The sequence below is a fragment of the Dermacentor andersoni genome, chromosome 5, assembly GCF_023375885.2.
Source record: "Dermacentor andersoni chromosome 5, qqDerAnde1_hic_scaffold, whole genome shotgun sequence".
Taxonomy (NCBI): Eukaryota; Metazoa; Arthropoda; class Arachnida; order Ixodida; family Ixodidae; genus Dermacentor; species Dermacentor andersoni.
The window spans coordinates 178,500,132-178,528,036 of NC_092818.1; the positions used below are offsets into that span (position 1 = coordinate 178,500,132).

The following is a 27,905-nucleotide window of genomic DNA, read 5'->3' on the forward strand; positions in this document are numbered from 1 at the left end:
CTACGTGACGACCATGAATGCAGCCGCTAAGTAGATTCCAGCTGCGCAGCGCACCGTATGAGAGGAGCGCCATTATTTCGAGGCTCGACAGCCTTTCTTCACGTCACGCTGCCTTCCTTCGACACACTTCTAAATGGCGCTGGCTTCAACTAGGGGAAATTTAGGTCCGCTAACATCGTCACCCTCCGCACTCAGCAGATTCTGAAACGACGTTGCGAGGGTCACGTCATTTCTTTGTCTGTAAGATAGGTCTTTTTGTTAGTTTACTTGGTTCACCAAAAGGAATTACATCCAAAGTCATACGGAATATCTCTTCTCGCACACCCAGCCCCGTGTGATTATTTAGCTGCCCCTCTCTTTCGTCCGCAATGCGGCCAAGATTCGACTACATGGATACTCCTTTCAAAGATGAGCTTCATAAATGTGCGGTTTGACTGAAGTTGAGTGCAAGATGAGAAATCACGACGGGATATTATTCACCTCTTGTAATACATTCGTAGCCATACCGCTTTAGATACGTTGCTAATGTGTGGTGGGACATTGATCGTAGCTCTGACATGCAACGTTTGTACCAATGCTAACTTCAGGCCACAAAAATTTTCGCCGCACTTAGCTTCGTACTCCACGTGCTGTAATCATTCACTCATGCCTCCACGATAACGCGTATAGTTTTGAGAGTAAGGTATCCAACTCTCCGTTTGTCATGACTCAAGGCCCGAGTTGCTTTCAAGGTATAATGCGCGTTGCAGTGGTCACGCCAGAGTGTAGTGGCACTGCAGACATTGATGAGCTCGAGGGTCTGAAGAGATCTCGTCTGGTCAGGAGGAATCATGGCGAGAACAGGAAAGAGACGTCAACCAAGGCCATTTTTTTAAACTGACATTTTGGCCCCCACACTGGAGCCTTGTTCGCAATCAATCAATCGATCTTGAGCAAGGCATCCGTAGGAGGGGGGAGGGGGAGCAGGGTTAAACGTCAGTTAAGAAAAAAAATTCACCTTGATGGCGTCTGTTTCCTGTTCTCGCCATAACAGACATTGAATGACCCAAACAGCATTTCATATTTTTTTCTTCCCCACACCTCCGTCAGGCAACATTTATTGACGTGAAGCGCCCTTAAGATCCGTCAGAAAAGGCCGCTTGCTAAAACCGCTTGTAACGAAATCATGTTATAGCCCTATCACCTATAGCAACCGTACTACCCACACCCCTTACTTTGATATCGTTGTGTAAAGGAGGGAAGCTATTACTCGATCATGTATGTGTAGCGGGCACAAATGGCGCTGTTGTTGTGCCACGCATTGGCGCAATAGGAGGTAAAGTGAGCCTCACTCGCAGCGCTGAGAGGCTTAGCTCGGCAGTACATTTGCCCACCAGAGCAGGAATTGTCGCGTTTTGGAGAGCTCACTAGGCCATAGTAGGTATAATTTACGCAACTGAAACCGAAAAAAAAATGTGCAGTTTGTGCCAGAAACTTCATGCTTGCTTAACCCCTCCCCCACTCCCCCTGTGTATGACACCTGAAGTGCGGAAATGGCTTGAATGAACTCGGGCAGCAAGACAGAGGGATATCCAATCTCTTTGCACAGTACAGCAGAGCCTGTTTGCCTCCATAGGTTGCACAAACTATAAGGCAAGTTGAAGAAGAGCTCTAAACATTTATGAGCGCGGTGGGCTCGAGCGATTCGGGGCAATCTCGGGTGCAGCTAGTTGGATGGTCATTTCTATACTATAGTTTCCCAAACGCTCTTTGTAAAATAAACATGCCCATTACGAAGAGGTATAGAGTACGATTGGAAAAATTAGGATATAAGACAGACTACCTATAAAATAGGTTAGGTACGTAAGCTTTCTAATGGGCACGATGTGTATTTCTTTACGTCATTTTTCTATACTCCCGTGGCCATACGGCCTCCCTAGCACGAACAAGACCTTTCACTTATACCCCACTGTGGCTAATGTACAATTACGTTAGGCTCTTTCAATTTAGTTCCTGAAGGCCAGTATATTTCTACCCGAAATAGAATTAACATAAAACAATTAAGCCAGTGTATTATGTTCAAGCTATTACAATGTGGCCAGCATGTCTACTGTGAAATCGACTTAACAGTTACTCGCACTCTCCTGGAATCACAGAACCATGCTCCTCTGTAGGTTTCGTTCATGAATAATTTTAAAAAAATACCCTGCATAATAAATCCTTCTCTGCGGCCTCTCATTTATCATTGCGCTAAGACGCATGTATGGTTCGTTTAATCTACTTAACAAAAAAGAGTATTTCTAGAGAACTCAAATAATTCAAGCCACCGTCTTATCTCCGTCACCCGTATTTCTAGCACTAATCTTTTGAAATTTGCAGTAAATTATAAAATGGCATAACTGAACGACTGATGGCTGTTTTGCTGTATTTGTTATTGTCATATCGTAAGAATCGTATTAAAACAAACAGTGCGAAAAAAAATGTGAGTTGAGATATCAAGTCTCCATTGGGCAAGCTTGAGTCAAAAAGGACGACGAATACTCGAATGCGCACGATAGCGCCGAGTACGGGTTAGACCGTCGAATCTAATCCGACGTCAGCTCGAACTTGTCAGTACTTATGCGTGCCTCATTGTAGGAGGAGGAAAGAGACAAGTAGAAGGCAGGAAGGTTAACCAGAATAACGTCCGGTTGGCTACCCTACACCGGAGGAATGGGAAAGGGGAAAACAAAGATCACAGGGACCGAGAGGAGGGAAAGAAAGAAGGAAATTGCGACAAGTGCGCTGACGCGTGTGGTTTTACAGAAATTGCATTGATAGTCACAGATGGTCGCACAAACCCGTCGTCCTTAAGAAACACAAAAGCGCCTTCACCGCTTTATGGGCCGACGGGCGATGGGGGCGGTGTTCCAGCAGCACCTGCACAGAAAGTGGCCGATTGTCCAGTTTTTGGAAAGCTTTGGCAAGTTCTTGTCTCTCTAGGGCATATCTTGGACAGTGGCACAGCAGGTGGTCGATGTTTTCTTCGGTGCCACAGACCTCGCATGCTGCACTGTCAGTCACTCCAATTAATGTAGAGTATGCCTTTGTGAAGGCAAATCCTCACCAAAGGCGACAGAGAAGCGTAGCTTCACGTCGAGGAAGTCCGAGTGGAGGTCGGAGTTGGAGGGAGGCGTTTAGTCGATGCAGTCGTGTAAGTCGTAAGTTTGGCGAGTTCCACTCGGTCACTGTGAGACTGCGTGCCAGGTGTCGAAGCTGCCTTGCAGCGTCAGTCCTCGAAAGCGGAATTAGAACGCTGTGCTCTTCTTGATGTGCTGTGCGAGCAGCATTATCGGCGGAATCATTGCCACTGATTCCACAGCGGCCAGGTACCCATTGAAAAACGACCTCGTGGCCTTTTTGTTGGACATCATGGTAAAGTTTCACGACTTCGTATGTCAATTGGTCATGATATCCGTGTCGGAGAACTGACTGCGTGCACTGTAATTCCGGTTTTGAATCACAGAACACAGCCCATTTTCTAGGTCTTTCAGAATCAATGAATTCCAGTGCTCGACGCAGGGCCGTTAGTTCTGCCGCCGTTGAGGTCGTGACATGCGATGTCTTGAACCGTAGTGTCAATCCTCGCGTTGGTATAACCACGGCACCAGCAGAACTGCACGACGTAGTCGATCCATCGGTATATATGTGCACGTGGTTGCTGTACTTTTCATGCAGAAGAAGTGTGCTCAGCTGTTTTAGAGCAGGGGCCGGTAGATCTGTCTTCTTCTGTAGTCCTGGAATCATTATATGTACTTGTGGACGGCTCAAACACCACGGAGGAAACGCTGGCTTGGCCGCAGGTGCGTACCCTGAAGTAAACGACGCACGATGTGCACTGATAATACCGCTAAATGTCGAGCAGGGCCTTGCAGCAGTGAGGCTCGCCAACTGGTGGGAAGGGGTCCTAGCATAATGCCTGAGATGCATACGCATTGTCTCAACGGTAATGTGCGTCGTGATTGGGTAATCCTGCGCAAGGGCAATGGTTTCAGCCGTTGATGCACTGCGTGGTAAGCCAAGACATATCTTAAGGGCTTGGGCTTGAATACTCTGGATCGTACGCAGGTTAGTCTTGCAGGTGTTGGATATTGCAGGCAGGCTGTATCGCAGGAATCCAACGAACAACGCCATGTACAACTGTAACATAGCGTGTATAGATACTCCCCAACTTTTTCCTGCAAGGAACCTGAACAGGTGACAGATAGCAGTCAGCCGCTTTTTCACGTAATTGACGTGCGGAGTCCAAGACAGGTCTCTGTCAAATATGACTCCCAAGAATCTGGGACTTCTGCTGTATGGTATAACTTGTCCGTCAATAGATACGCCGTAACCAGACATTGGCTTCCACGTGAATGCCACCATTGCGCACTTTCCGCATGAAATTTCAAGTCCTTGTTCACGAAGGTAGCAAGATGTCATTGTGGCTGCCTTCTGAAGCCGAGCGCGAAGCGGAAGTCGTGTCACACCTGATGCCCAAATGCAGATGTCGTCCGCATAGATGGAAAGTCGTACGGTTCTTGGCAGGTTGTAAACTAATCCACTGAGGGTGAGATTGAAAAGAGTCGGGCTAAGCACTCCGCCTTGAGGGACTCCTCGGCTACCGTAATGCTCGGATGTCGGGCCATTTTCTGTGTGCACGTAGAATGCTGTTCTCTATAAGTAGTTGCACACCCACATATATGCCTCATTGTAATTTCCACATTAGCCGCTGGTGCTGGCGTATATTCGAGAATGGGCAACAGTAGTCTCGACTCGCGCACAAGCTGATTACACACGGCTCCTTTGCTGCGGAATCAGTGACACAGTTAGATAAATTGAGAATACGCTCTGTGTCGTGTACCGACCGACGGCTATCTGATAATAGTGATAATTCCATGAAACCTAACGCCGGCAGGAAGTGAAAAATCAACGTGTGGCACTGTTTTGAAATTGAAGTCCTCGCACTTGACACTATAGTGTAATTCTCGCAGGAAATTCGACTGCTGATTTGTTTTACAGTGCAAATGCCTTGGTAAAAGTGCTAGAAGTGTCATTAGACACCAGTTCAATCTCCGCGGATGTCACCCCTATAAAAAAGCATATTTTTGAGACATAACAAATGTAGAAAGGTGAAGGAGTTATCTCCTTACCTTTTAAGCCTGAAACAATACAATTAGTTCGGTCATCCAAGTCCCCTGGCGTCATATTTTCCGAAATTATGACGCGTAATCAGCACATTAGCCATGCAGCACTAAAAATATCGATGCCATAGAGGCGCTGTCCCGTGCAAAGCGAAAGTAATTTTGTACAACTCTCTATTTCACACGTATCTAAACTAATGCGCACTTGTATGGAGTACAACCACAGTGTCCAATTTACAGAAGTTATCTGTTCCAGAAAATAAAATCATTTGCATTATTTACGATGTTCCATATAAGCACCTAACCACGCATTTACTTATATATTGTGAAATTATTAATGCGTATAACTTAAATTTCTATTGTTTAATGCGGTGTTACAAGACAGGCTGAACTAAATAAGCTAATGCAATCACAAGTACGGCGTCTCTGAGTCTATGAATCGCTATATCCGCATCGCTATACACAACATTACGCATTACCCACTGGGAGGACTAAATATGGTGGCCAAATGCTGCTGTTCAACCTGCCACTCATATTGAATAATACGGTTGATGTCAGTGTTAGCCTACACAATATCAGTTATTCATCTATTCCGGGCTACTTTACATCCATACAAATTGATATTTTCTAACCGTGCCCTACTACCTATTTGTCATTTCTTTTACCTTTACTTGATCGAGTTTCGTTCTATTCATTCCTTTTTTTTTCTGCGGCGTCGTAAGTTGTAAATCAGCTTTGCATTTATGTACATACGTATTCATGTAATGGCGCTTTATGCCCTATTAGTTTAATTATGTGTTTCGCATACGGCCAAGAGGGCCTTCGTAGTTTATTGCCACGGCAGTAGTTTTCGGCGCATGTGTTGCGATTGTGATTGCATCTGCGGCGAATAATGCGGTTAGCATTGAATGCCTACTTCAGCCGTTTTGGGCCTATTTATCTATCCGTCCGTCCGTCCGTCCGTCCATCCATCCATCCATCTATTCGTCCGTCCGTCCGTCCGTCCATCCATCCATCCATCCATCCATCCATCCATCCATCCATCCATCCGTCCGTCCGCCCATCCGTCCGTCCGTCCGTCCGTCCGTCCATCCGTCCATCCATCCATCCATCCATCCATCCATCCATCCATCCATCCATCCATCCATCCATCCATCCATCCATCCATCCATCCATCCGTCCATAATACCGACTCAGTGACCCAAGTTTTCTAATAGCTTGGGCCACTAGGCATGTCCTCGTCATCTTGATGCCGTCAGGGTCTTTACATCATCGACATTCCAGGTTCCTCAGCCGGCTCTCGTCACGCCTTCGTCGTCATGCAGTCGTCATGCATTCATTGTGACATTATTACTTCTGGAAGCAGAGAGGTGGTGGCGCCCTTATCGATTTCACAGCGCAATATAATGTGTCCGCCGCTTGGATATTGAGTGCGACCATGAGGCTGCTTAGATAGACATGTGCTCTTCAGGTGGTGAACGCCTGTCGTTTGGAGCATTTTACGTAGCACCTAACGTAACTCCTGCTGCGTTTCGTCTTATCGTGGCAGCAAGTGAAACCGCTGTAATTTCGTATAATAAGCACAAAGTGTTAATATCGGAGTTTTTTAGGCTTGTAGCGCAGCTCAGAACGAGCAAGAAAGGAAGGTGGAAGGGGTAATGAATAGGAACGGAGAACAGGGTGAGCGCTAACTTCCAACTGATGGTTTTTTTATACTTATAGGTTATACTTATACACTCAGTGAACCATGTGACATGAACAGACAACAACACAAAACCAAGCAACAAAAGCGAAAGGAACCATGTGAAAAAAAAATTCAGACAGCCTGTAGCGGCAGTCCAGGGATACGCCTATTCATTGCCTGATAACGATAATGAAGGTGAGCTTACACATGCATGACCAAGGCTTATGATGGCTTTTGCTTCAATGATTTCTCTTGTGAGCTGATTATGACTACGACCAAGGATGGCGCATTCTTCTAAAACAGATACGCATCCACACGTTTCGTAGTGCTGCGAAATGTGTGCCTATTAAATACGTGAATTTTGTGAAATATCTCGGAATATCTTTCCATAGTAACTTATCGTGGCAATATCACTTATCACTTATTTGTTCCAAACTTAAGTCAGTCGCTTAGGTGGTGTTTCATATCAAGTGTTTTCCACTTTTGTCTGTAAAAAAAAAAAGATTATTGTACGTGCACTGGGTTACAGCGTGTTGATATACGGCATTACAGTCTTCCGCTTCTGTTCGGATCGTTGAATATGCAGGGTAGACAGGATTATAAAAAATATTCTTAAAAATGTTACCTACAATTCCTTGATATGAACAGCTGCAAATATCTTCCGTGAACTTGGTCTACCGAATTTTCAATCATTGCTTATGGAAACAGTTGTCGTCAAACATTTTTGGAATTCCACATTCAAACAAAAAAGTGCCGGCACAAGAGAACTTAGAAAACACGTTCGTAATCGTTCAGCAACAAGGTATGGCGCGGCCAGACGCTGTGCATATGTGCCGGATACATTTAAGTTACCAGATGAAATATTCAACGCGACATCGAAAAGCACGCGGGAAGAATTATTAAAGCAGCTATGGTGAAATTAACCTCCAGAAAATTTTTGCATCTTAATATTTACTTCTTCAGTTTTCTTTGTTTTAAGTAGAATAACCAAATGTTATCTTGTTCTTTTCAATCTTCATGTTATTTTTAATTAATTATTTATTTATTTATTTATTTATTTATTTATTTATTTATTTATTATACCTCAAAGGCCCCAGATATGGGGTATTACTTGAGGGATGGGCTTAGTTTAATAAAACAGTGATTCGAGAGCAGCCTTGAAGTGATGAGCGTCGGAGTGGTGCGTGGCGTCGGCAGACAGACCGTTCCAGTCCCTGGCGGTTTTCACAAAAAATGATCGTAGATGAGAGGTAGTCTGCGCCGGGGGAGGATACACGGCTTTGCTGTGGTTAATGCGGCTGGGCTGACGATGAGCTGGTAATATAGGTGAAATGTGGAGCGGTGAATGAAAGAATTTGTGAAAAAGACACAGTCTAGAAATAAGACGTCGCGATTCTAGATTAGTAAGACCGGCATGGATTTTTAGTTCAGACACGCTTGCAATATAAGAATATTCAGAGTAGATAAACCGGGCTGCACGGTTTTGAATTGATTCCAGTGTATTAGATAGGTTATGTTGATGAGGATCCCAGACAGAGCATGCATATTCTAACTTAGGGCGGACATATGTAACATAAGCTAACAATTTTACTGATGGGGGAGCAAGTCTTTGGTTCCGGCGGAGAAAACCGAGGGTTCGATTCGCGGCATCGGCTAAGTTAATGACATGATGTGACCAAGTTAGGGTAGTTGAAAAGGTTATGCCGAGGTATTTATATGAATCTACGGATGAGATTTCGGCGCCGTATATGGTGTATTTCCCTGATTGGTGATGCTGTCTGCGATGGAAAGAAACTAGCGAGGTTTTTTTAGTACTTAAAGACATCAACCATTCGTTACACCATAGTTCAATGCGTTTTAGGTCATTTTGAAGCAAATCCATGTCTGAAGTGTTAGTTATGCGTCGATAAACTACACAATCGTCTGGGAACAATCGAATGTTAGAAGAGATCTCAGTAGGAAGATCATTAATGTAAATTAGAAAGAGTAGTGGTCCGAGAATTGTGCCTTGTGGTACGCCCTAAAGGACAGAAGATCGTTTAGATGACTGCGTGTTAGCAAATACAAACTGCTGTCGGTTAGTGAGAAAGTTACGTATCCAGTCTAGTACAAATGGATTAATCTTGAGACGGGAAAGTTTTAGGAGTAGCCGTTGGTGTGGAACTTTGTCAAATGCCTTTTCAAAGTCTAAGAAAATCGCATCTACAGGTACGTTCAAGTCGAGGTTAGAGCTTAGATCATGAGGAAATCAAGTTAGTTGGGTGTCACATGAAAGACCTTTACGGAAGCCATGTTGAGCAGGATGAAAGAGGTTATTGGATACTAAACAGTTCACGATCTGAGAGTAAATAACATGCTCCATTAGTTTGCAACAAACACTGGTGAGTGAAATGGGACGATAACTAGAGCACAACGATAGAGGACCTCTTTTGGGGACTGGAACAATCTTGCCTACTCTCCAGTCTTCCGGCACCACTCCTGATAACAATGATTGCTGAAAAATAGCACATAACATCGCGCTCACATTTGTTTTGGTGTTTTTCAGCATTTTAACATTTATTTCATCGACACCAGACGATGATGTAATTTCTCAATGCCATAAGGACAAAATGTAATATCAGGCATGACTGCATCATCCGAAAGAGGAAAACGAGGTAATATGTTAACAGGTTCAATTGTGAAGACGGAAGAAAAAGTACGGTTAAGTTGTTCAGCAATTTCGCAATCGGGAATACGATGGTTTTGTTCACCAAGCAGGGCTAACTGGGAGTTATTAGGGTTAATAACCTTCCAGAATTTTGGGGGGTTATTCTTAACAAAGACGGCAGCGTTTGCGAAAAAGAAGTGCGTTTTTCTTTATTTGCTAGAGCTTCGAATTCTTTTTCTGCAAGGTAATACTCATTCCATGCACCTGCGTTGTTAAATCTTCTAGCCGAGCGAAAAAGCCTTTTCTTTTTATTGTTAAGACGCTTTAGTGTGATATTAAACCATGGGGATGACTGTTTTTCGGTTAGGGTGATAACAGGTACGTATCTCGCGAACACATCGAGCATTTTGTTTTTAAAAAGCAGTCAGTTAGTTTCGACAGAACGCATCAAAAAACTGGTGTGGAATGAAGCAGCAAAATGTGCGAGTTCTGAGTTAATTGCCGAGTAATTCCCTTTGTCGTACAGTCTGATTACTTTGGTTATCTTTGTAGGTTTTGTAAGCTAACAGGAGTACGATGCATGGATTATGGAATGATCACTAAGACCAGGCAAATGCGTCATTGCATAAACTTTGTGAGGATCAGAAGCAAAAATGAGGTCGAGTATGTTAGAAGAATTAAAACTTTGACGTGTAGGTTCAGGGACAAGTTGCGTTAGTCCAAAGATTAGGCATGAGTTAACAAAATCGCTTTCGGTACTGTGCTGCGAAATTGCTGACGTTAGGTTAGTCCAGTTTATGGCGGGAAAGTTAAAATCGCCGAACAGTAACATCGGAGAGTGGTGATGCAATTCAGTTACCGAACGCAATGTTTCCTGGAATTCTGCGACAAAGTTAGTATCATTACCAGGGGGGTGATAACAGACTGCGATTATTGTGGGTGGCTAAGAGGCGCTACACAGGACGAACAGAATTTCTAGGGAGGACCATGTCTTAATTTCAGTGCATTGAAGGTCCTTATGTGCGCCAACGAATACGCCGCCACCACGTTTGATAGTTCGATCATGCCTGAAGATGTTGAAATTAGGGAAAAATGGCAATATTTCAGAGTATCATATTGTAGAATTAAGCCAAGTTTCAGTAATTACGATTAGATCAGACTTTGTTGTGGCGGCAAGATTACTGAGAGCGTCAAGCTTCGGTAAAATGCTTCTAATTTTAGTAAAAACAAACGAAAAGAAATTCTTGGAGTTAGCATTGCTGGGGCCTAGGCATTTGAAGTACGAGGGACAATCTTTTGGGTGTTGCGATCAAATGCGTAAGCTTTGTTTCCAATAGTTAGCTTGTCGTGTCGGAGCTTGAATTGTTTCTGTTGTGTCTTGGCGAATTCGACTAAACGCCTTCTAGCTGTTAGAGTGTTAGGAGAGTAATCTTCTGAAATTCTATATTCAGTGCTCTTGAGTTTCCTACCCTGTGAAAGAACTTGTTCTTTTACTTTGAAATGTGAAAGTTTTACAATAATTGACCTGTTGTTGTTTACTTTGAATTTGCCCAAACGGTAGGCACGTTCGATGTCCACCGACTGAACAGTTATATTTAATTCTTTACAACATAGTTCTTCACAGCACAGTTATTCCACATGTCCCATCAAGTTATGTCTTTTTTTTCGCCATGTGTATCATATTCATAGGCACGGTCCTACGAGCGAAATGATGCTTAAACCGGTCTGTTTGTGTTTTGCATTTTTGGTGGCAGCAAACATTCTTCTTCTTCTTCAAATTCCTCCTCATCATCATCATCATATTATTATTATTATTATATTATTATTATTATTATTATTATTATTATTATTATTATTATTATTATTATTATTATTATTATTATTATTATTATTATTATTATTTAGAATGTGCAACAGAATGGTGTCTGGGCGGAGATTTTTGGTGCTGCTAGTGGTGTTGGTATTAGACAGTTTTAGTTTCGGGAACACAAGGCGTTGGGGCCCCTTGCGCTTGGGTGCGTTTGCGTTTGCAGACGCCAGCAGAAAGACGTTATAGGTTAGCGGCCCCAAAAGCAAGCCGCAGAGAGGTCGCATGCGCTCGCAGTGCATCAACGTCTGATCTTTGCTGCGTTATCATGTTTTTTAAAACATTAAGTCAAGCATATGAAGTAAAGCACCTAAATCTATTCTTCTTAAACTTGGGCTGCTGAGCACGAGGCCGCGGGATCGCATCCCGGCCACGGCGGCCGCATTTCGATGGGGGCGAAATGCGAAAACACCCGTGTGCTTAGATTTAGGTGCACGTTAAAGAACCCCAGGTGGTCAAAATTTCCGGAGTCCTCCACTACGGCGTGCCTCATTATCAGAAAGTGGTTTTGGAACGTAAAACCCTATAATTTAATTTTTAATTATTTCTTCTTAAAAGGCTGTCGACACTTGGCGAAAGATTTATCAGATTACCTACCCGCTAGCTACTCGTAAGTTCTCGTACACCGCGAGAGTCATGTAGGTAACGTGACCGCTTAGGGGCAGCGATGTTTTCGGCCGCACCAACAACCCAGGGACGCAAGTAGACGTGGCGGTTTGCGCATGCGCAGTACCGTCGCCCCTAGTTCTTGTGTACGCAAGCCGCTTGCGTCCCCTAAACTAAAACTCTCTATTAGCAAGAAATTTCTATGTTGCTCCTGATATAAATATTGAGATGTACTATCGGCGTCAAATGAAAGTTGAACAGCGGAGCGTGTGGACCAAGCATAATTGAAGATATAGTGCGTGCCGTCCAGTCATCACCATTGACAGGCGCGCGCATCCGGTTTGGCCGCACTGCGCGATCCCCCTCTAGTGAGATAATGTCGCTTCTGTTCTGGTTCTTACATTTGAAAGGGAGAAAATGAAAAATAAAAAATAAGCTAGAATATTGCAGTTTACGGCGAGTCTTATCGCACAGATCGCCGAAACCACAAGCGCTGTCGGCGCGAACAGCGGTGCGCGTTGTGCAGTTTGCACCGTCATCGCAAGGTAGATCCGCCCGCGCGGTTTGCAGCTTGCGCGCCACATTCATTCTTTCGATCGGCAAACTTGCGCTGAGTGGTATTGCTGGCAGCCGCGACGGCGGCCGGCATGCCGAGCGCGTTTGGCCGTTTGACATGGTTTCACTCCCAAACCTGCAGCGCTTCGCTTTTACCACAGCGTCGCACCGTTATCGGCATGTGTGCATGAGACAAAGAATGAGTCAATATCACCGGGTTGTAGTTCATGTCCAACGATAGGTCTTTCTGATTCGCCTGTCTGTAGTGATCAGAACTACTTTTTCTTCGCCCTTAAGACAATACGGAGATCTACCAGCGTCAAGTGAACTGGATATGCCGGGTGTTTCGTCCGAAGAGAGAGCGCGAATTGTTTCTCTTTACCGGCACCAAGTGCATCAGCGTGAGATTGCCAGGATTACGAATCGCTGCTAACAGAATTTGCCAGGCATTCCGTGATGATGGACGCCTCTGGAACCTTCCCCGCGGACACAGGCAGGGGGTGACCGACAGCGATAAGGACTTACTTGTCATACAAGCTGCGGAAGACGCCCCGTTCCTTACATCTCGAGAGATCAAAGACAGCTTGAACCTCTCCGTCAGCACATCAACAATCAGACGTCGACTGCACGAGGCTCGCCTGCCGCCGTCGCGGCTGCCAGCGATACCGCGCAGCGCGAGTTTGCCGATCGAAAGAACGAATGTGGCGCGCAAGCTGCAAACCGCGCGGGCGAATCTACCTTGTGATGACGGTGCAAACTGCATAATGCGCACCGCTGTTCGCGCTGACAGCGCTTGTGGTTTCGGCGATCTGTGCGACAAGACTTGCCGTAAACTGCAATATTCTGGCTTAATTTTTATTTTTCATTTTCTCCCTTTCAAATGCAAGAACAAGAACAGAAGCGACATTATCTCACTAGAGGGGGATCGCGCAGTGCGGCCAAACAGGATGCGCGCGCCTGTCAATGGTGATGACTGGACGGCGCGCACTATATCTTCACTTATGCTTGGTCCACGCGCTCCGCTGTTCAACTTTCATTTGACGCCGATAGTAGATGACTATTCTAGCTACTATTCAAAATGTTATTTCGGCCCATGCTAACCATAAAATACTCATTATTGGGATTTTTATACGCCTGGCATTTCCTGGCAAATTGGTGAAATTTCAACCCATTCTTTGTACTTATCTGTCAAGTGCAACTCGTTACTTGATCTTATATAGTTTACATCTCTGCGCCAATTTAACAATATTCTGAACTCTTGTGCCAATCTACTAAGCCGATGCCCTAGTAACGCAGGAGCTGTGAATGTGTCCTGTGGCGAATTTCCCCTTGTTAAGCTAGATAAATATCATCTCCCACCTCCTATTTCATTACAATTCGCGATACCTAGTAGCAGGAGATTAAAGGATGCTGCAACACCTCGGCCCTTTAATTTGTCAAACGGAAATTGCGTTGGTCTTTACCACTATCTTAATAATGTGGACTGGTCTTCAGTAGTAAAACTAAGAGATGTTAATGACCAATTAAGTCATGGCATTTATGAATATTATTCACGACGGAATGAAGAACTTTGTACCAAGCAAAGGTGCTAAACGCTCTAAATTTCCCCACTGGTCTTCTGTTGAACTGAAAACAACTTTGAAGCGAAAAGACCGGGCTCACAGAAAGGCACAGTGTAGTGATCAGGAACACTGGCATATAGATTTTAAGATGTACAGGGCACTTTCAAACGTCTTTACAAGCGTTATCATTCCTTCTATATAACACATGTGGAAGCTAGTACTTCTAAAAATTCAAAGTCTTTTTGCAGACTCGTTCGTGAACAGTCATCCAACAATACGAAACAAGATATCTTTCTTCTTAGTGGCGACGGCCAACCTGCCCCAGATGTCGCCGGCGCCTTCGCCCTACACTTCGGGTCTTTGTGTGGTGAAGGATACAGTGACGGAGTTAGTGAGCTTTCCAATGATCCTTCCCTCGATTCAAGTCTATCGGTCTCAGAGGAACTTGTCTTTAAGATAATCAAACACTTAAAACCGTCTTTTTCGTGTGGTCCTCATGGCATTCCACCTGCTTTAATTAAGACGTAAAGGGTCTTTGCTTGTTCCAGTGCGTACTTGTATATTTAATTCTGCTTTAAAGACGAACACATTCCCAGTCACATGTCTCTGCTATGCGCAGCATCTAAATTATTCGAGTCAACTCTGCACTCAATAATTTCATCCTCTATTAAAAATAACATCATTCCTCAGCAGCATGGATTCATATCGGGACACTCCACAACTACCAACCTCGTTAGCTTCACGATGCACGCCTCTCAAGCAGTGTACAAGAAAGGGCAGCTGGCAGTGGCGTAGCCAGAAATTTCGTTCGGGGGCGGGGGGCTCACAATCCAGCTCGGCTTCCTCCTAACAGGAAACATTAGGTCAGATGCTCCTATCTAAATACATGTAGAAGGAGAATTCGTTTTTCTTGGCAACCACTGCACCAAATTTGATGAAGTTTGTTGCATTTAAAAGTAAAACTCAAATTCTAGTGATTGCTTGTTTAGAATTTTCCATTTAGGTCGTCAATATTTTATTGAAAAGTGGAAAAAATCGAAAATTTTCAGAAAACGATACAATGAAATTTACAACTCCATAAATCAGCAATGAAAATTGATATCAAAATTATGTGAATTGCACATAATAGTACATCTACAGCGGACAAAATCGCTGTTACACATGAGTCTTAAAAAATTAAGTATTATGGAAATACGGCTTTTGCAGAACCCTTGTAACATAATATAACCAATTTCCGTAATATACAAAAAGACAAATCGAATTTGTTCGCTTTGAATGGTGTAATAGATGCCGTTTACAGAACCGCGATATATGTTCTTGATGCAGAGCTGTTAATTTGTAAACTTCATGCTTCCATCTTTTCCGAAGTTGCGAATTTTTCAAAATATTTTAAAGAAAGTTCAGGCCCTAAATCGAAATTCCGCTTCCAACAGACACTAGATTTTAACTTACTCTGTCAAATGGAACAAATTTCATTAAAAGCGATTCAGCAGTTATCTCAGAAAAGCGTTTCTGCGTTTTACATGTACCTGAATAGGCCGCGTCAGAGTTGGGCCCAAGGTAAAGCTTCCTTTTAAACAATTTGCCTAGGGATCAAATACATGAATAATAACTGCATTGCCAAAGATGCTGCAAACGAATTCTTGAACGCTACGCACTGTCAATACAAGTAAAGTATGTATTTTTTCATAAAATATTATACTCGTATGGTGCCAAAAATTGAGCCCAATATAACTGATGTCAATGCTTCCAAGTTTTTTGTATATTTAGTAAGTAAAGAAAATATCACACGAACTTTAGAACTTCATCAGTTCGAAACCAGCAAAGCAGTGCATGCCGCTGATATGAAAAATGTAAAGGCCATGAAATGAACAAGTTCAGGACAAGTATGTTAATGAAAATTTGTCATTCCAAATCCTTGTTTACATTCTTGTAAATATGCAACGGCCAGCCAAAAATCTCAATGACGCTGTCATTTGTTCCAATGTATTACGCAGGAGCAGCTGTCACCACCGGTCGTGTATCGTCAGTAATTGCACCGAAATTATAGTCGATACAGAGAGCGCATATAAAAAGCAGGAGTTCTGCAGGATATACGAGGGTGAGTCAAATGAAAGTGAGCCAATACGAATATATGAGAAACGGGGTACTTTATTTAAAAGAAACCTCCATGAGCATTTAGACATTTGTCCCATTGACTAACGAGTCGCGTAATTCCCGTCTCATAAAGCTCCTTGGGTTGTTGCTTCAAAACGTCTGCAACTGACTTTCACGTCATCGTCTGAGACGAATCTAGTTCCCTTGAGCTGTTTTTTCGGTCGCCCCAAAATGTGGATGTCGCAAGGCGACAGATTTGACCTGTATGGCGGATATTTCAGCGTTTCCCACTTGAACTTCGCCAGTTTTATATTAACCACATCAACGACGTGGAGACGGGCATTGTCGTGGAACAAGATGACCCCATTCGTCAATTTTTCACGTAGTTTGTTCTTTATTGCGACACGCAGCCGATCCGGCGTTTCACAATATCGGAAACAATTTATAGCCTCTCAAGATTTAGCAAATTCTATCAGTAATGGCCCCTGACGATCGAAAAATAAAAGTCAACACCTTTCCGACTGAAATGACGACCTTTGTTTCTTTGGGCGTGGTGAATTCGAATGTTTCCGTTGTAAGCTTTGCCGTCGTGTTTCAGGCTCGTAGTAGTGGCATGATGGTTCGTCTGCGACCACAATTTCAGAGAAGAAATCGCCACCCTTATTGTCATACCGGCAAGATGAATACGGAAAAGATGAACTTCTCCGTATTATGGCGTTGGTTCAAAATCTTAGGCATCCATTGCGCACACAAGAGCCGATAACCGAGATGTTCATGAATTATGGAGTGAACGGAACGGTGAGCCGAACCGTGACTGATGTTCACACGCTCTGCCAGTTCATCGATGCTTATCCTCCGTTCTTGTGCCATCAGCTCATGAACCTTTGCAATTTTGTTAGAGGTGATTGAACGATGGCTTTGGCCCGGTCTGGGATCGTCTTTGCAACTTTCAGGTCCTTCTTTGAACCGTTTGTTCTAACGCTTCACAGTTGCCAATGAAATGCTATGTTCAATGTTCACGGCAGCCATACGATGACTAATTTCTTTTTGGGAAACATCTTCGGCTGTCAAAAACCTCACGGCCCCACGATGCTCAAATTCTGGAGCGTCCATTACGTCACGCAATCATGTTCAACCCAGTGTATAAGCGCATTAAAGAACATTTATCCTCACACTTGCGTGCCACTTTTGTAAATGAGGCATGCATGTGTGCTACGCGCAGGCCTTGCACATAATAAACAGAACCATAATTTCGCTGGGTGGGTAAACTCACTGTCATTTGACTCGCCCTCGTAGATTAGAAATGCGAAGATACAATAGAATATACAAGTGCGATGATACAGCTTGATAAAGGGCAAAAAGTGCCACTGGAAACAAAGTTCACTGCACGTATGCACAAACCCTCGCAACAAGATATATAAACATACGTATAAGTCTCCAATAAATCTACGTGTCTAAGAAAAAGTGACGGTATATAATGGGTCAAACAAGGCAAATAAACATGTTGCGCAATCGCAGATTCACAGAATCCTAGATCCCTGCCCCATTCCATTCACTCCGCCCGATGTATCGCGCGCGATGGAAGGCGGCGCGCTTGCTCACTTTTCTCCCTTGCGCATACAAGACTGAGCCACCGTCGGCGGCTCATCCATTCCCCCCCACCCCCCACACGCTTTCACTCGCACATACAGAATGCGGCGCGCGGTCACGATGTTATCGCCCTTGGACTTTATGCGGGACATGAGGGCGACGGCGACGGCAGGAATGCGCCTAGAGTGTCCATATAATTGCTATCGCAATAATATAACAAGAGTATCCGGCAGCTGAGGCGTCCCATGGCCCATTACTTTCCGCAAAAGAAGTAACAAAATAGAACTTTCACCATGCGACAATTCGCTGCGCCGCAACAACGTTCTTTTTTCTTTCTTTTGTGGGGCGGGGACACCGTAATGAAAAAAAAAAAAACGCAAAGCATGTTGGTCACAATCGAATGCCTATTTTGGCCAACTAATGTGGCTATTAAAGGAATATCGACGAAAACACGAGACGCTTGGTCCACCAAGAACCATGCGCATACTGCTCGGTATCCTACACCAGCGAGACAAGACGTTCTGGAGAGGTTGCACTCAAGCGAACGCGGTGCACTCCGTCGAGTCCCCACAGTGATGGCGGCGAGCGACCATTGTTTCTTTTTCTCGTCTGCTAGCTAGAAAGCGTCCAAAACCCTGCCAGGCGAAAATGTACTCGGCCAGAGAAAACCCGAACGTGCACCTAAGTGCGCCGCACGGTGGTCGGGGCAATACGAGAAAAACGCATGCGTTCTGGCTGGCTCTGGCAGCCCGCGGGTAGGGGAGCAAGAACAAAAAAAAAAAAAAAAAATTGAAGAGGCTCAATGTGTCTTCGCGATTAAATGTCAAAGTAGAAAAAATAAATAAGAACGTAGTTACCTTGACTGGCTTTAGTGTCTTCACTGGATGCTTTGGCGCAGGTGAAAAAAAAATGTTGATAGTATTTTATGTGAAATGACGGCACGAACGAACCACCACAACGCTTCGTCTCATCAGTCCTCGCTGCGGGCTTTGTCAACTTGTCTGATAGTGTGTTGATTTGGCTTGTCTCGTTGTATAGCCCGATGTCCGACTTTGGAAAAGTTAAAGAACCTTTGGCGTCAAATATTTATGGGAACATAATTTTCAATTGCAGTTCCGCAATTGAAAATCTAAGCACACGTTTGGAAATGTCAATGCATCTTTCACATCAAAAGTTTATGAGAACTTTATACCCATAAAGTTTTGGAATTGACATCCACGCGCTCCGTAGACTCCATGATAGATTCCGCGTCCTCCGCGAGATGCCCCGGCGAGCCCGTTCGCCATCAAAACGTCCTTGAAACTTAGTGCTCGGACGGGGCTGCTTGCGTTATGTGACTCCCAGTGCATGGACGTTGCCGCGAAATCCAGCCCGAGTCACAATTTTCTCGGCGAAATGGCTTTTCGAGCGCGAAAAAGACGTTCTAGACAAAATCCAGAATGATTTCCGGCGCCGGGGGTTGGTTTGGTCGGCGGTGCATGGACAGCACGAAAAAATTTCGGGGGGGGGGGGCTGAAGTCCTATGCGCCCCCCCCCCTCCCTGGCTACGCCCCTGGCAGCTGGATATCATTTATTTTTACCTCAGTAAGGCATTTGATGTCGAATGCTACAAAATACTCCTTCCAAAGTTGACACAACTTGAACTGGATCACTCTGCCACAGCGCTGATAAGAAGCTACCTACGCGACCGGTACTGCTACGTTAGCGTAAATGGTCAGTCGTCAGAACCTTATGCGGTTACAAGTGGAGTTCCCCATGGGTCTGTCCTGGGCCCTCTTCTTTTCTCGCCGTTTATTAACGACGTCTCGACAGTCATTCAAACTTTTCAATTTCGTTAATGCTGATGACGCGAAACATTTCAAAGCGGTAAAAAAATGTTAACCATTGCGCCGCTTTTAAGAAGGACATTGAAAATTTTGCGTCATGGTGCGCTGAAAACAAAATGGTCATAAATGCCTCAAAAACGAAAATTGTAAGCTTTACGCGGAAGACTCAAAAGACTTTATTTTCTTATAGCATTAAAGATGTTTTCCTGCCAAGAGCTCAGGGAATGAAGGACCTTGGAGTGTACTTCGACAGCTCTCGGAGTTTTTCGCCGCACGTTCAACAGGCGAGGCAGCGTGCACTTCGAACGCTCTGCACTGTATGTCGGGTGACGAGAGACTTCAAAGAACCTGGGCCATTTGTAACTTTGTATAAGAGTGTATGCCTTCCAGTTCTTGAGTACGCCTCCGTGCTTTGGGGTGGCACTTGTAGGTCTACTCGGGAACTTCTCGAAGATGTGCAAAAAATGTTCACATATATATTTAAACATCGATTCTGTCAAAAGCCTTCCATCTCCATAGAGCTAGCACAGACACTCCCGTTACCTACCCTCACCTGCAGACGCAATAAATTCGATGTTTTTTTTTCTTCACAAATTAATACATGGAGAAATCTGCTGCTCGCACTTGCTTCTAATGTGCGCTTTTGCATTCCGCAGAAAGGCACAAGGAAACAGCGCGCCTTTCAGCCTTCCGATTTTTGTGACCCTCTATCTAGAGTGCCTGCAACATATAACGCGCATACAGAGTGCGTGGATATCTTCATGCCTAAGTGCAATATTTTCCTGAAATGAGTTGCAGAGACATTTCAATAACTGAACAAAAACTCTCATATCTGTTGTATGTTCCGTCATCCTGTAATTCTCTTTTCTGTTTCTCCACTTTTGCCTTGTATTCTCTTCTTCTACACATCTTATGCTCTGTTAAAATCTTTATTTGCAAAATTATTAATCTTTATTTAAGTGTGCGCGCATGTGTATGTGTGTGTGTGTGTGTAAGCTTTCATTGTTCTTCATTTGCATTGTTTTGCCAAGTGTGCCAGCACCTAGACCCTCGACGTTGTCCCTGGGCACTTTAATAAACACCTTTGATTGATTGATTGATTGATTGATTGATTGATTGATGGACTGATTGATTGATTGATTGATGGACTCATTGATTGATTGATTGATTGATTGATTGATTGATTGATTGATTGATTGATTGATTGATTGATTGATTGATTGATTGATTGATTGATTGATTGATTGATTGATATTATTTTTACCAGCTATTCTGAATTCTGTGTGAATTGAGTGCATACTCTTTATTTGTTTCTTGCCGCTGCTCGCCTAATGTTCAGCTTTGGGCGTCTGTAAAGCAAATAGAGAATAATAAGAATTTTTGTTCTTGATAGCTGTAGTCTACGGCGTTCGTCTAGATAAAGCCCCCTCAGGGGTAGTACGATTGCCAAAGCAGCCTCTGTGCTGCAGACAATGTGGTCCTATACTCAGGGCTCATTACGACCTACCCTTATTTGTTTTCTGCAGACAGAACTCAGTGAGCCACAGTAGTTACGATGTGCACTGCTGAACGAAGTGACATCGTCACGGCTTTCTCCATGTCCTACTTTTTATGCCGTAACGCTTTTTCCGCTGCATAGGGTAGAAACCGGACATGCGTAGCAGTTTCCTTGCCTTTCTTTTATTTCTCTCTCTCTCCCTCTCTCTCTCTCTCTCTCTCTATTACTTTGTGTACTCCTGTTGTCCTTTGGCCAAAGGATCTTGCGCCGTTTACCGCTTGACTCTTGAAAATTCTGGATGTGAGCTACAAATGTTTTGTCTAGGGGCAACCAACGGCGAAAAGAACTCTGCGAGACAAAAAAGAAACAGAAAAACGAGAAAGAAACGAACAGAACAAAAAAAAATAACTACAAGTCAACACTAGCCACAAAAATCAGGTGGCCGGGCCAGATTAGTATGTGGGCAGTGTGATGGCGTCAGAAATGAAAACACTGTAGTTATCCTGAATGCCGTATGACCTGTGCGTAGTTAACAAGAACGCAGGCACAAGAAAATGTGACTGGTGCATAAAACCCTGCAAGATGGCCTTCCGCAGAACTGTGTGTCCCTGCGCCTCGATGTCATTAATTCGGCCTCGCTCTGCAATCTGGGAGACTCATACGTAGTTCACAAGGCAGATAGACTGCCATGGAAAGCCGTTGGTTCGAGTTCGAACCCCGGACCAGGAGTTACATTATTTTTTTCTACTACGAAGTTTCTTTTCTGCGAGTCCCGTATGTGTTTCTATTTAGATTCGTGCTACAGTCGGGTGGATGACAATTTCTCTTGAACCCAGTTTCCCGTTTCCACATATACACACATACATGGATATATATATATATATATATATATATATATATATATATATATATATATATATATATATATATATATATATATATATATATATATATATATCAGAAGCAAAGCTAAGCGGTTATCTACGGTCTATTTGCCCAACAGTGTTCAAGGGCTACAGTATATATACAAAGAGAGAGAAAGAGTTAAGAGGGCGCATTTATGTTAGACTTGCATGAAATTATCTTATGGAAGCCTGCAATACTCGTTGTATTTCGGACAAAACAATCTGCAGTTTGTACTGCCACGTATATGGTTCAGCTTAGTCGTTTTAGTTTCAATTATGTCTAGCACTGCCGTCCTGATTGTATTGTTTCAACAAAAAAAGTTTTGAACTACAGTTATCTAGAACAGTTTCGGTAGTTTGTCAATATAAACCCGCCGTGGTTGCTCAGTGGCTATGGTGTTATAGGCTGCTGAGCATGAGGTCGCGGGATCAAATCCCAGCCACGGCGGCCGCATTTCGATAGGGGCGACATGCGAAAACGCCCGTGTAGTTAGATTTAGGTGCACGTTAAAGAACCCCAGGTAGTCGAAATTTCCGGAGTCCTCCACTACGGTGTGCCTCATAATCGGAAGATGGTTCTGGCACGTAAAACCCCATAATTTGAGTTTGTCAACATAAAAAGATGGAGAAATTAAAAAAAAAGACTTACATCGACTTGTCAAAAACGTAGAACGCTACTTTCATGCTTTGGCAACCACTTCCCAAACAGCGGAAATAATAAATTAGATGCAGATATATTAAGAGTCCCATTACTGCAACCGAAATGGCATCATTAATAAACATATAACATTGGTAGCAACATGTGGCAAACGCGAAAAATTCCCCGCGCCATACGTTCACTCTTACAAGGATTAAGCGCGTTATGGCTCATAACGATATAGTTGCGACGTAGGGTTAGCGAAACCAGTAACTGCAAGCTCTGCCTAGAAATCATGTCCAGAGTGCAAGTGCTCACCTGCGCTTTCCTCTGTTTCATTAAAGATCAGCTGTCCCCAAACTACCTGAAACACACGGCTCATTAAATAGTGTCTAACTAGCATAAAGAAGAAGACGAACGTATTAGGCAAACACACACAAAAAAATATTAATCATAATAATACCGGCACGTACGGACAGTGATACAACATCCTGTATTTTTGTTTGTAGCGAATATCATTTTTGAGCAAAGCTTTATTACTATCTACTTCGAATATGCAATTCACATGGCAGACTACATTTGTCATCGTCGATAAAATCGATGTAGCACCTTTTGTGCACTGTCATTTCTTATAAAGCTCACGCAGCCCAATATATCTCCAGAAGTGTTCAGCTAAAGTAATGTTATCGTAACGAAACATCTCAGCGTTCTCATTTTTCAATTGAGGAAAGAAATACTTCTTGCAAAGCAAGCAAGCCAAAAATATGAAAGCGGACAAGCTGTTTCATTTACTGCTCAGAGCATACATTTAGATGGGGCATAAGCTGTTTGCCTTTGTTATCAGAAACAACAAAGAGATTGTTTCGGCAGCTCTATCAACTAGTAGGAAAGCGCTAAGAAATACCGTCTGAGCAAAATTGCATAGAGCTTCTCGGTCCTTATAATGGAGGCCCAACTGAGAGAATTCGTTCAAAATTTACACGAGCAAAGGAGCAGCCATGCTACAAGCAAAGAAAATAATAATCTTACAGTGGCGTGATGTAGAATCTGATTTCTGTATCGCTGTCCGCAGTTCAACGCCTGTTTATAGTTCAGACAGCCAGAAGAGTTGGCTGTTTTGGAATCTTTTGCCATGAATATAAATGGTGCACTTAAAGCACAGGATTCCCACACCAATGCGGACTGCCGAGATTTTGCGCTGCGTGGCGAAAGATGAAAGGACGGGGTTCTCATTAAATAAAGAGGAAACCTTTTGTGGGCTGAGAGGAAGCGGTGTAATCAAATTCAGAAACGCTGAAATCACAACTTTCCTCTCGCGCCCGTCCGCCACCGCGTACTCGGCGAGAGCACGCCACTAATTGGTGCAGAGTGACTTTTCCGTTTGGGATGTAAAACTTTTGAGCCCCACCGTATGGTTTGGCCGAATTAGATTAAAAGCGCTGCTCGTATATCGCGGGGCTTTTGTTCTTTGTACATCCAGAGCATATCCAGGCTGCCTGTGGTTTTAAGAGAGATGATACTGTATACAAGACGCACGAAGCATGTCACGAGCTGAAATGAAATAAATTTCATTATTAAAGTGAAACAATATAGTTATACGTGAAATGGCTATTCTACAAAAATTAAGGATTTCAACCAAGGATTTCGCAAATGCATCTCATGCGCGACGATTGGTTTGAAACAAGCTTGTCTACCTCTAACATAAGGGGACCTTGTTTCAAGTGAATTTTTTAGGAAAACCTTCGTCAATAATGTCGCAGCGTCCTATACTGTTTTATGATAACTTTATGCAAGAATTTATTTGTATCATCATTTTTCATATTGAATAAATAGTCAAGTCAAAAGAAGTAGCCATTGCAGATAAGCGGCCACTCTTGTATTTATTTGCAGCTCAGTTCCCAAAACAAAACAAAAAAGGCGTATCTGTTCGAGTAACACTAAATGGTTGAACCTTCTCTTCTCACTGTAATTAGCACCTGCATTGTTAATTACAGTTGAACGATTTGTATTGTAGTACCAGAAGTTACATTGATTTCCTGTATAATTTTTCATGGCTTTGCGTGAACCTATTTGAAAACTGTTAAAGTTGACTCTGTTCACATGCTGGGTTGTTAACGAGACTGGATGAAATGAAAAGTTCGAGAACCCTCGATTCTCATTTACAGCGTGCATGCGCTTTCGCAGACTAACACCAGTGGCCCCAATTCTCTGCCTCAACAACCTCGCGGGTTGTCTGTTGCACTCAGCCGGGTGGGACATGTATTCACGATGAGCGCCAGCTTGGCTGTTGCAGGATTCCGCCTTTCAAGCATACAATCGGTATATTCTCAGCGATGACCAGCAGGAAATATGAACACAGCGTGCGCAGCTATTAGCCGTGTGTACGCAGGTAGTAGCTCAGTTACTTACGGGAGGGAAATTGGGGCTCAGCGTATTACCGTTACCCATTGTTCTTTAGCGGCTGTTCCGTTTGACGCCTTCGTCTCAAGGAAATGCATTGCTTGTCTGATAAAAGTGTAAATATGTTTGTACTCTATGTTGCTTTAGCTCAAAAGCACGAATTCCGCTACCGTAGCTTGTGCTCCTAATCAGTAAATGGTTTCCGTAGACGAGATCAAGCTGTGGCTCCTAGAAGTAATTAAAATGCCTATCAGTAGCAATGGGTCACGTTGAAGAAGGGGTAACGAGAAAGCGAACAGATGACACTGGCTTTATAAGTGCCCAATGTATTTCCAGATTATAGCCCACGCACGGGAATTAAAACAAAGCATATATATATCACCCAACTTTCGGAAGTTCTGCTTCCTAGTGTTTCTTTCTCTTTTTTTTGTCCAGTATTAAGTTATTGGCCAGCGCTGGTTGAAAACTCGTACAATGCGCACCTTTGCAGCGCGCACCCGTAGATATGTGTAGTTACTAAAGACAGTTTGATTCATGTGTGTTGTCTACTACTTTGCCATATTGGTCGAAGCTTGCGCAACATACACGTACACAAGTTCACCACTGTCAGAACTATCAGTGCCTTGTGAGTCGTTTTCCTTAGACTCACTACTCAGGTTTACAAATAAGTTCGGCCGCTAATGAGTGACTACTCTTAAACTGATTGTAATTGTAGTTTCTTTTACCAATAACGTGGCTTTCTCGGACCCCACTGTCTTCATTGCAGCGTTACTCTTCCGTCCCGGCATGAAAATGTGCTAACGTACTGAGAGTTGCGATGAAATCGGGTACAAAGTCCACAATAGAAAATCCGACCCCGCATATTTTTTCGGTGTTTTCTTATTTGGTGCATTCAACTTCGCGTGCAACATATGTAATACAAGCCGTAAGCTACATATTAAGACTAACAATCTTCTCAATTAAAGAACACGGAATAAAAAATACCAGCTAAAGGTAATGCTAAATTAGCATCCCTACATGAAACAGCATTTATTCATTGAGAATAATTGTCTTATCGAAAGTTCAAAATGTCGTCGCTTGCTGCATAGATATAGATGTATGCGCTTGGCGCTTCTGGAAAAAAAAATTGCGTTACTGAACCTGTAGAACATGGTTCGTTCCGCGAAACATTCTACGCGTTTACTGCACTTGCGCAGCGCTAAACAAAAAAGTAGTTTTCAAAGCAAGGTGGCATTCGTCATGACAGTCAACCTTGTTAAGTCACATATGACCAGCATTTGGAAACTAAATTTTCGCGCTTGTTATCGTAATTTCGCTTAAAGGTAAGCTCAGCATTACCTATTTAGAGCGGTATTTTGGAGGGGAGAAAGTAGTCATCGTCAATAGTGCATTTTATTTATTGGATAAAACGGTGTCGCGTGCGTATTCGCGTCGCAAAGTTGGGGGAAGAAAAACTAGCTTTCTAAATTATTATTTTTTGTATACGTGCACACGTTTAGAAAAAAACAGAAAACGCTATGAACCGGTGACACCACTGTCAGGAAAGTATTCTCACCTTCTACTTCAACGGGGCACGCAACCAGCAGAAGAGCGCATATCAGCGCAACGGGCCAAAGGCAATCCCGCGTAAGAGTAATCCAAGTAACTCTTGGTTTCGCTGCCGCTTGATTCTGTGACCTCAACACTGTTCCAAATATTCCCAGTCCACAATGTTTCCAGGAATCACCGAACTTCGCACCGCACGTCACCATTGCACGAGAGCTGTCTAGTGGTAGCCGACTACGATTTGCAGCGTTCGGTGCCTTGAAAAAAGGAAAAAAGAGTTAAGCACTGTCTAGCTTATCCACTCGCTGCAGGACCTCGATTGGAGTCCCTAGCAGAGGCAGCACTCAATAAACGCTGAACGAACGCGCTATATAATTTTGAAGATATAATTCTTCAAGCACCCGCTTTCCTCCAGGGCATAAAACTAAGGCTCTATAAAGTTGAAAAGTGCTTTTGGTGCGGCTAAATTTATCACACAGCTTAATTTCCTTGCGTAATCAGGAGCAAAAGACTATGTACCGAAGCATGCATTCAGTGGAGCTAACTCGGCGAATGAAAGCCAGTCCAATGCGGGGGAAGAGCGCCGTTGCCGGATCCCGAAGTCGTCACAGCGTGAGACCAGAACCGAAGCGAATGCGGCGAGTGACTGCGAGATCTCCTTCAGCGGGCGCGCAGGACAGAGGGGGGTGCGAAGGGCCTGTTGGGGAAGAGAGAGAAGGGTAAGAGACGACTGGAGCGCTTCCCGAATCGATGATAGCAACCCCATCTGGCGGCCGTGGCGGTAGGCGGCCGCGGCCTCCACCGAATCCACCCGCAGCCAGGCCGTGCGTGGGCATAAATCCACGGCTAGCTGGAGGCCAGTCCGAAAGAGAGAAAGAAGAAAAAAAATATCTAGTGCGATAAAGAGTGAGGGAAGAACAAAAATGTAAAGGCAAGTAGGGAATGCGCATCTAGGCGCGACCACGTTCCTGTGCAGCCAGGCGTGCTTCGAAAACGGTTCCTGACAAGTTGCGCTTGGAGTTCAGAGACGCCTTGGGCTGCTGGCTTGTTGCTCTTTTCCCTTATTCGATTTTTGTATCAAAAATTGACAATGTGGCTTTGCGCTCGCTTTTTCTGCATTGCTAGCTTTGCCGAAGCCGCATCAAGGGTCGAAATACTTAAACTGCCTACCTTCAGTAGCTTTAAAGCTTCCAGCTGTTTGCATACTTTGACGGTAAAAAATGTATTCTTTTGTGTTTGCGTGCACCTTCTGCTAAAACATTTATAGGTCACTGTGCGCTCAAGTTTAGTTAACAACAGAGCTTTTCACATTCAGGGAAATTGACCTGATCACTTCGCTAATCGT

General features: G+C 43.8%; 1 protein-coding gene across 5 annotated transcripts in view; it reads right to left on the minus strand.

The window, feature by feature from the left end:
* Positions 1-27,215, minus strand: part of LOC126531668 (neural cell adhesion molecule 2-like) — a 71,888-nt gene extending 44,673 nt beyond the window's left edge. For 2 of the 5 annotated variants that reach the window (XM_050179314.3, XM_055071364.2), the window contains exon 1: positions 26,571-27,211. In XM_050179314.3, the coding sequence (XP_050035271.2) occupies positions 26,571-26,766 (196 nt within the window). In that variant the 5' untranslated portion in view covers positions 26,767-27,211. Of the gene's footprint in view, positions 1-26,570 lie in introns of all 5 variants that reach the window. The other 3 variants (XM_055071367.2, XM_055071366.2, XM_055071365.2) reach the window with 2 other exon arrangements.
* Between the last annotated feature and the right edge of the window lie 690 nt (positions 27,216-27,905).